The sequence below is a fragment of the Tetrao urogallus genome, assembly GCF_951394365.1.
Source record: "Tetrao urogallus genome assembly, chromosome: 11".
In the NCBI taxonomy this organism is placed as follows: domain Eukaryota; kingdom Metazoa; phylum Chordata; class Aves; order Galliformes; family Phasianidae; genus Tetrao; species Tetrao urogallus.
In genome coordinates, this window is record NC_136824.1 from 17,323,697 (window position 1) to 17,334,299 (window position 10,603).

The 10,603-nt window shown below is 39.2% G+C and overlaps 1 protein-coding gene across 2 annotated transcripts in view; it reads right to left on the reverse strand.

The window, feature by feature from the left end:
* Positions 1-10,184, reverse strand: part of SCAPER (S-phase cyclin A associated protein in the ER) — a 120,218-nt gene extending 110,034 nt beyond the window's left edge. For both annotated transcript variants that reach the window (XM_079540744.1, XM_079540743.1), the window contains exons 1-4: positions 10,084-10,184; positions 9,504-9,620; positions 7,200-7,357; positions 139-401 (exon numbers count right to left, since the gene is read on the reverse strand). In XM_079540744.1, the coding sequence (XP_079396870.1) occupies positions 139-401; positions 7,200-7,357; positions 9,504-9,620; positions 10,084-10,175 (630 nt within the window). In that variant the 5' untranslated portion in view covers positions 10,176-10,184. The remainder of the gene's footprint in view (positions 1-138; positions 402-7,199; positions 7,358-9,503; positions 9,621-10,083) is intronic.
* Positions 10,185-10,603: the final 419 nt, after the last annotated feature.

Sequence of the window (10,603 nt, forward strand, 5' to 3'; positions counted from 1 at the left end):
ACACCTTAATGCACTTCCACAAATATAAATTTAAACTCTCCCACAATGTGTTCAGTGAATACAAGCTTCCTCAAGCTTCTCCAAAGAAAAACTGCAAGACTTCTTAAGGCTAGAAAAATGGCCCTAAATTTTACCGACCTGAGTCCTCTCGATAAGAGGATGTTCAGACTGACGCACAGGGTCTTTCTGTACAAGCTCTGTGCTTTTGGGTGCACCATCACTCGTGAGTGAATTCTCAGGCTTATTCTCTGATGGTGGTGAAACGACGTTTTCCTTGTCACTGTCACCTCTAGACTTGAGTGATTCTGCAGCTACAGGAGCTTTTGTTGCCAACGCAGTGGATCGAGATCGAACAGGCCTCCCACGCTGAACCGTTTCCCAGCCCTCTGCATCCTTCCGATCTACATTGAGAAAAAAGAACATCTCATTCCAAGAAAAGGACAATAACAGAGGTATCGTAACTATTTTATTACAGCATTGCACAAGTTGCACAGCAAAAACGTTCCCTTAAAAAATTAAAACCAAAACCTCAATGGAATATTATTTGGCAAAGCTTATAGCTTCAAGGAGAGCTGCCGGTTTCATAAACACTAAACAGCTCTCTTCATGGAAGGGACCAATTCTGTCACCAAGCTGAATTACCCATACACGTAACCAGGCAAAAAATGGCACTATGTACCTAGACATTTCATATCTGCTTCTATTTCACCAGATGGCACATGCAGCAACAGCAGCATTAGAGGCCTCTGGAAAAGCACAGACCTCAGCAAGCACAGCTGTAACTACAGGTCTAAGTGAGGTCCAGAAACGAGGTCTAAGGAACCATCCAAAATGTGGTCTACAATTCTTTCAGAAGCGTTTACTTTTTCCCCCTCTCTTTTTCATTCTGATATATAAAAAACAAACAAAAACAGTAACTGGTGTCAGCTTTGAGAAAATTCGTTTTCTTAAATTCCTAGAAACAGCCAAATATTGCTACAGTTGGATTCCAATTTGAAGGAGCACTTAAGAGTGCAGCTTTCTCCCATTTACTTTGATGGTTAAATAGCTATAAGGTACAACATGCTGACCAACATTTCTGATATCTACTTTTGACACATACTTGGAAAACCTTCAAAATTTCATTTGTCTGCCTGAATTAGCAGGTCTTCCATGTGATTCTAGGGTTTCTAGCAAATCAAGGTAGATATCTTTATAGACAACATTCTCATGGCCTCCAATTAATACAACCATTCCATTTCCCATACATCTTTAAATAACTGATTCTTTTGAGACTTGATGATACAACCCAAGAGTGCAAAAGGCAAGCTGACAAGTATCTATATGCAGAAGAAAAGCTTAAATGAGCTATACCACAAAATGGAGCCTCATTTAAAGCATTTAATTCAGGCTCAGTTTCAAGAAATACTATTTTTTTTCAGTAACCCCCCCAATACTCTCCTCCTTTCATCAAGAGCATACATTCATAATGTACCTTAAAATTTAGCACTTGATGAAACAGTATGGCAAAATAAATCATAAAGAGAAATGCTGTGTAAAGAGCTCTCATTTTTAGAGCATGAAGCTCTATCTCCTATGCAAAGCATGACATGGAATCCAAATACCCAACAGTAAATGGTTTTCTACTGAGGAAAAGAAAATGCTATGCCATTATAGAACTTTACACTAAAAAAAAAAAATAATAAAATAAAATAAAATTCTTAGGGTATTTCTACAGCTTTTAGAAACTAAGATGGTCCTGCAGCTCAAGCATAACAATCAGAGCCCTAACATTAAAATTTAACATAAACATAAATATGAATGAGTCTATTTAGTTGTCAAAAACTGTAACTTGAAACACCTGAGGGTGGCTGGAAAACAGAACGATTGATGTATTATGATGGATTTCACATTACTAACCTAAAGAATGCCTTGCTGCATTTCTACTGAAAACACTAACTTAAATATGAAATACAAGTGTGATGCTCTCTAAGATTACCACGCTCTTTTAGATGTCTATGTAAGTACCAGAGAATAAGTGCCAGCTTCACAGACTGCCACTATCAACTTCATGCAGGCCAACACACCTATGGGGAGATCAGAGACCAAAATACTTTTCTTGCTTTCACAGCACGTCTTTTTATTCTAATGCAATTTCCAATACATAAAAAAGACCAGCCTTAGCGTTCATTTTCATAATCAAAAAATCCAAAAATGTGCATGAATCATAGAATAGTTTAGGTTGGAAGGGACCTCCAAAGTCATCCAGCCCCAACCCCCACCACAGGAAGGGACACCCCCCACCAGACCAGGTAGCTCAGAGCCCCGTGACTGCAGCAATCTCTTCAGATTGCCAATGGTAACCAGACAAGTCTTTCTTTCATTCTTCTTAGGTGCACTTCAGCGTACTTCCATGTGGAACAGCTGGAACGGGCAAACAGGGTTTTAAATATGCAACAATAATAGAATGGCCTGGGTCAAAAAGGACCACAATGATCATCTAGTTTCAACCCCCTGCTATATACAGGAACCACAAGCAGATTTACCATAGAAAGCTCCAGGCACAGAGTGCACGAAGCACAGCCCTGTATTACATGGGACTGCAGGGACTGCTCAGACCTCATTAGTGACATCTGCATCTCCTTCACTGACCTCTACACTTGGTATGACCACAAAGATTTTGCTTATGATAGATACTGGCATAAGAACTCGCCCTGCACAGCAAGCAAAACAACCAAAGAGACTGTTCAGAAGACTGCTGAAATCCACCCAACCCCTGCTGTTTTACTGCAGCAGGTTTCTGGATTGGAGTACCTTCAGCAGGTCCTTTCCAACATGAGATTGTTGCAAGATTTCACTTCCACTTGTTCTAAAAGATGTCTTAAGTTAATAGATGTGGCATCTTCTCTACATTAAACAAGTTCAGGAGATATCCCCAGAAAATTCCAGTATCTACTGATAATTTTCCTAATATGGATAAGAATATTCTAAATATCTAAATAATAATTGCACCGATATCTTTTAGTATCTTTCCCTAAAATCTACTGAAGTTCATTCTACCAAAAAGTAAATTCATGCCTGCCTTACCCAGTTGATTCCCTGCTTTGTAATGTACTTCTTAGTACCCTCAAACAGTAAAGTACAAATTACTAAAAGCATGGCAATGGGAAATTTTTATTCAGAGGGCAGTGAGGTGCTGGCACTGCTGCCCAAAGCTGTGGGTGCCCCATCCCTGGAGGTGCCCAAGGCCGTGGATGGGCTCTGGGTAGCCTGAGCTGGGGGCCAACCACCCTTGGGAGGGTTGGGGCTGGGTGGGCTTTAAGGTCCCTTCCAGCTCACATCATTACATGCAACATCATACTCATCATTACCACATGAATGAATCTTTTATTAGAAGCCATACATGCACAATTCTTAGTTTGCACTTCTTTGCTGCCAGATCTTTTACTCAGGACTTTTCAGCTAAATATTCAGCAGTGCATAGATACATCTTTTCCATTGTAAATACTATTATTTGGTGAATTCTCTAAATACAAAGCACTTTTTAATGCAAACATGCATTCAGAGCACAAGAACATTCAGTATCAGTTTCAGTTCTATGCCATCTGACAACCAGCTGTGAAAGTTACTCTTTCATTTCCATTCTCCCAGCAGTTTTGCACTCAGCCACTTCCAGGACTGTTTTTAAGCAACAAACTGAAAAGCTAATTCATTTATTGACATTAGATCACACAGCTCCTAATCTGAAGCAAGGGCAATAGTCATTAGGGCATTATTCTTCCATTCTTCACATAAACCTGGAACTTTTCATATAGCCCAGCAGCCTCCTGCACATGCTAAGTATCACACACTGGGTTTGATTACTTGATGAGTTTTGTTAATGAATAATTCATCTGACTACCTTGATCACTCTCCAGTTTCACTAGAACCTCTCTGTCCCCGCTTGCTCTCGTGTTACATGGATACGACAAGCCATCTGTTACCTTGAGGCCCTCAGCCACCAGGGCCTTGTTCTTTCCAGCTTGCTCCATCTGGAAGAACTGGCCAAGCAGCCTTATTGGCACCATCCATAAAATACACCTAGCCAATAAAGTGCAAAGCCCTCAGGAGTTCTACCTCAGGAGATGCATATCCCTTCTTAAAAACTTACTGGCAAGCAATGTACTACCAGAGCCTTTCTGACCCTACTCACTCATATTAAAACTCCGGGGTGGGGGGTGGATGGAGTTAGGAGAGAGGGGGATGTAAGTTTTCAATAGAAATTGTGCCTAAGAATTTGAGCACCCAGTCAGGAACAAGCTCCCTTGCTGTCTGTCTGTGATGACATCTGTGCAATTTGCTCTCCACGTGCAGAAGTTAGAGCGCTCCCCTGAGCCCAGATCAGGACTGTTACATCAGAGCACTGCACAGCCTACTGATCAGAAGTCTAAGCTACATTACAAAGAGTATTGCTTTGCAACTATGTACAAGAGCAATTAAAATAGAAAAAACAATTACACCTGTATTATCCATCTCACCTCTTACAAATGACACCTGGGAATTATTTCCATGCTAGGCTATTGCCTCTGCACGTTGCTGTGACCAAACCAAGCTTTTCTCTTGCCATCACCTGATCTCAGAAGGAAGCTGCTCTGAAATAAGGCTAGATTAGGTTCTGGATTGAAGAAAACACTCAAGACTGAAATTATTCTTTTTTAATTAAGAAAATAATGAGGGTAGCAGTGAGCTTAAAGAGGGAAATCAGGTAAGAATTTAACATCATTTAATTGTGCATCCAGAAAAAATAATTTACAGAAATACATGGAAAAAAACAAGCATTTTCTCACTCCAGTTAAATTTGGAAATTCCATCAATGCTTGTTTACGGAACTGCTGAATCACAGCCTGAACCTCTGATTGATCACCTGAGGCGAGCACTGAGTCAGCCAGGGGAGCACAGTGAAGGCAATTCACCTGTGCTGCAGGAAGGGGAGGAGCCTGGCTGCACCTCTCCTAGAGCCATTTAAGAGCTGACTGCCAAGGATCTCTCCTGGAGATCCCTCCTCTGGAGTTTTGCAGCGAGCCCAGGATGTGGGTAAGCTTTCTATCTATTCTCTTTTTGTTATTATAACTGCTTTGCCTAACTCTCTTGTTTATTTTATAATTATAACATTATACAGCTTGAAACAGCATCATACCACTGCACAAGAACATGGTGAGGCTTGATGCTGTCTGAAACCACTGGAGAAAAAGTGTTTTCAGGAGATCTTGCCACTGCAACCCCAGCTGGGCTTTAGAGCAGGCAAGATAACATTATAGCATGGTAGGAAGAATCCTCCCCCAAACCTGAGTGCATCTAACAGTTGTGCAGAGTGCATTAGCCAGCAGACAGGCAGAGCAGATGATACACAAGCCTCACATCTGCTTCAATAATGCATGTGAAGAGCCTTTGTAATTCCCTTTGCATAAACTTCACAAATCCTCTTGTACTCCAATCAGCAAAATCAATTTGATTTTACAGAAGTGATACACTACTCTATATGAGATAATGTGCTGCAAGGAAACTATTCCATTTTTTTTTCCATTTAAAAATCGGAATTCAGTCATGAGAGGAGTTGCTGAAGTTCTCCTATGCTGGATGTTAAAGAGAATAAACAAAGTCTCTGCAAGGAATGACTTAATTCTAAACATGAAATGTTTGAAGTCTGAATCTTGCAGTACGTCTGATACTAAAAGTTACTGAAAACACTTAGGCCAGTTCTACATGACTCAACTGGAATTGCTCTTTTTGGAGCTCATCAGCTGAAGGTAATGGCCAAGAACACACCAATTCTTCAGACCTTAAAGACAGTAAAGCTAACATAAGAATAAGGCCTTTCGTTTTCTTTCTAGCATCCCAGAAAGACGTTACCGAGATGGAAGTGCAGATCAGTTTTATTTTCTATGCAGTTACTGAAGTTGCCCACACCAAGAATTCCTAATAAAGATAAAACAGCTTGAAGTCCGCCGTGGTAATGTGTGAGAGAATCAACAGAAGAAACTTTCTTTATGAGTAGTTTTAACTGCTCACAAAAATTGAAGATGGAATTACTCTTTCACTTACAGTGCTGATAACTCAGCCAACTGCTACTGTGTTCAAACCAGCTCAGTGCAACTGAGGAGTTCCATTACACAAACAGCATCCATCAATCCTCATGCAAACAACTACTGGAGGAGTATGGTTTTGATTCTTTCTTTATAAGCATAAAGATCTGCATGCTACTGAATTCAGTTATATTGAACTGCATGACTTGGACACGGTATTTTAGATCTGATACATCATGTTTCTGAACCACCATAAAGGATTTCTATTACCACTGGCATAAAAGTACAACTACACTAAATTAATACGATCTGTTGCAGTGACTTTCAAACAATACTTCCAAATTTTACTAGAACACTGATCCTAGCCTGCTGTTTTTGCAGTGTCAACTAAGTTCACATTTCAAAAACCCAACAACTAGAATCTCTAAATCCTGTGAATGCCAGTGTGTGCAAAAAAGCCTAACTTTATACGCCAAGAGGCAAAGATTTTCATGTTTCCATCTAAGCACATCTCTTCCAGAACAACAGACCCCAGCCTCAAGCATTCTCCACAAAGCATCTTCAGAGAAAAACTCATTACTACATGTTGTAACCTTTGTATCAAAGTAAAGAGCACCGTTTTCAACTTCAGTACAGTTCTGGTAATATCAGCACTTCAGCTATTTTAGAGAATCCTAGGCACATATTGCTCTTAGGAGATTATTTGAAACCCTTTTTCAAAATTCAATTTACTCGGCCTGAAAGTCACAGCCCTTTTTTCCTACTGTAATTCTGGACATAAACGATGACACACAGAAACCATACAGATTTTTCCTAGAAAGAAATTGTGTTAAGCTTACCCTCACCTTGCTCTCAGTTTGATTACCAGCTTGCAACCAAAAGATCTTTCTTGGGGTGATTTGCAATGAAATTTTCACTGATCAATTTATAGCTACTGGGAATACAATGGAACATTACCTGCACTTGAAAACACAACTCTGTCTAAAATTTACCCATTATAGTGATAAAGCTGTAGTAGTCTTTGCCCTCTATCTATGACTTAGATTTTAACATCATACAAGGCAAAACGAGACATTTTCATTTGAAGACAGATGACTCTTTGAACCAACTATACAGTGCATTTTGCAAAAATAACTTAAGCCATTTAAAAAGACTTGCCATTTTTTCGGGATGACTTCTGTACTGGGGCTGGCAGACAGGTTTGTGTAGTTGCTGACTCAGGACCGGCCGCTTTTCCATGGTTGGCTTTTACCTTATCAGCCCAGCTTACACCAGAAGGAGCCAGGCGCGTTGCAGAAATTGCCACTGATGGGTTCCTAAATGAAAATCATAGCTCTTATTAGCATCTAATCAAAGAACAGAACGGCTCATTAGGAAACTGACATTCAACTCGCTAAAAAGCACATGGCAACACAGCAACAGCAAGTTGAGTTGTCAGGTACTACCCTAACAGCCTTTTGCATATGTCCAGCCACAGAGAGGACAGGACACACCAAGCAGTGCTACAGCTGGAGAGAAATCTTCATGTGAGATCCCTTATACATAGAAGTCAGTGAAACCAAACGAACAGGAAGCTAAATTCTCAGGTTGAAATTTAAAAAATGCCTAATGGTGAAAGAAAGATTCAACATTGTAGCAATGCATAAACAGTTCCCACAAGAAACACTCTCTAATAGCAAGTTTTTTTTAAATGATAACAATAAACACATGGTGAGTATTTGCAGCCAAATAGAACAGCCCTTCTCTTGCATCTTCCTGGCTCCTGCCCAACTGCACCAATGAAATGCAGAGATCCGGCTGCAAACACCACGCATACGAGGAGTCAAACTGTATGTACAGGAAGTCCATTAAAGTGCAAGTTGAGCTGTAAACCTAGACCACACAAATCCATAACATGCTCTGTTTTGCTGGACAGTTGAGTAAACAAACTAATACATCCGTTTTCCACTACCTGTTCCACAGAAAGAAATTCAAAAGGCCATCTTCCCAACTTGTGGAAAGATGCATTGCCTGCCTCAATGTGGCACTTCTGGGACTGCAGTGCTTTACCAAATATTTTAGTTTGCCTGCTGTAAAAAGTGACCATTTTCAGTACAAACCACCAGGTTTTACTTATATGAATGCAACCAGTTGTTTTTTTTTTGGTTTTTTTTTTTTTTAATATATTTGAAAATGGTAACATTCACTCCATTCAAGAAATGTCCAATTATCTTCAGTAGCATGAATCATTATATCTGCCATCACACAAGTGATTTCTCTCCAAGCTTGTAACACTGAGTAAACTGGTCCAAGAAATCCAGCTGCTCCACTAGCTTAAAGCAAAGTAGGGACAAAGAAATAGAGATCTCACAAGTTTCAAACACACAGAAGAGCCCTATATAACTGGACTATTCAATATCTTAAGCCCAGTGGGACAACAAGAGGTTTATCAAGGCAACCACCAAAAAATATCATAAATACCTGACTAGTGTTCACAGCCCTCATCAGTTCTAAGGGGAAGTGATAGGGCGTGAGAAACCACAAAGACAGACTGACCAAAGCCCTCAGAATGCACTAGGATATGAACTTAGCTACAAGCCATAGCAGATATTTACAAAGCAAGGTATACAAAGAGCGTATACAAAGGAACAGCAGAAGTGTCAGACCAGACTTATTTCCACAAGCACACCAAGATGAGATCACAGGTTCCCCCAGTTCCTGCACCCTATCTCACATAGCTCCATGCAGCTCAGCAAATAGAATATCAGGACTGTGCAAGCACTGAGTGACATCTCCTTCACCTTACTCCCACATTACAGCAATTTACAGTGACAAACTTATTAAACACATTTTTGTGTTTAATAACCACAGATATAATTGAATCCTTACGATATTAACTTCAGGATTTTTAAAATAAAAAGGAAGAACTTTTATTTCCTCCATACTCAGTTTCTTCATTTGATTGCTTGTGCATGTTTTCCTCCAATCATCATGTATTTAAGCAGACAACCTCTCTAATTTTGTTTCACACAGTCACTTAAAGTGAAAGATGCATTACTCTACCATATAACATTTTATATTTAAACCTATATCAATTTTGCTGTTCATCATCTCACTACATTCAGTCTTTTTGATTGATATTTACTTCAACAGATGGACACCTGCACAGCACACAATTTTAAAATGCACACATTTTGACCTTAGTTTTGTAGCAGGAAAAGAGTATTAAACAGAAAACACGAAATATTAATGTAATTGTATTTTAAGTTCAGGTCTTTTGATCAACCAATAATTAAATACACAATGAAATAGGCAAAAATTAACTACTTGACAGGTTTTCCTTTTATAGAGCATTTATGCAAGAAAAGCATATGCAAATGTGTATATACAATTTAATAAGCAGCAAAGTCACATTATTACGGAATTTTATCTGTTTCAAATGAATCCTTATGTTAGCTTTAATAGACTTATCTGTTCTCATACCCAAAATTCAAACTTCTCCGAGCATTTGATGTCACACTGATTCTGTCTGATGAGGGACTTGGGATCACGTGGCGCCCTGGAGACATTTTCTTTACTTCCCAGGCTAGTGAAGTAGGCCTGCAAATTGAGGAAAGAAGAGGTTAAAAATGACAAGTCCACAATAGTCCTCTATCTGCATCTGTAAATGCTATGCAGCATTATGGAGTATTGCTGAATGTAATCAGACACCTTTGCAATTGTTTCTACACCAAATCCAAACCATATTACCCAGAATCAGATCAAAAAACCATTCACTCTTGCAAACTACAATGCCTACTTAAAACAGTTTTACTTCTCAAATACTTCACTTCCAAATTCTTTTCCGTTTTCAGTACAACTACTCCCTAGTAACACTATGAGGGAGGAAAGAACTCCCACTAGGTCCTCACCCCAAGTCTGTCCAAAAGAAAAGTTTCCCCCCTGGTTCCCCACAACAGACATTACAATTTTCCCAATTAGTTCAATGTCCGCCACAGACAAAATTTTATCAACAGTCAGCATGGGGATATAAATGAAAGGAAAAAACCCAGCAGCTGATTACCTGCTTTGAGCATCAGCCTTCTCTAGCTTCTCTTGCAGCTGTATCCAGTCAATCAGTGCTTTGAAGTCCCTCACATAGTTATCGAGCATCATCAGGACTTCCTGAAAAGCAACCATTACGTCAATCTCTGCATTTAAAAAACAATCCTCTCAGTCCCCAAACAAGAAGTGAATAGAAAGAAAACGAAAGAAAATCTACTGCTCTGCATCTTACCTGTCAAAAATAAAAACAAGAAAAACCCTGAAAGCAAGAAATCTTAAATTTTGATGTGAAAGAACATTAAAACATGTATTCTACAAAAAAAAAAAAAAAAAAAAGCATATTTTCTAAGACTTCTGCAAGATCTAATGTTTAAGGACAACACAGCAAAATTTGTCTAGAAAGTTATTCCTAGCAAACATAGATATCACTGCTGTTCTGGTTTTGCTTTTTGTCAGTCATTATCCCCAGAAACATACTAGATGTACTTCATGAAATATGCAGAAAAGGTATAAATCCTTATAGCAGGAAAGTAAGAACT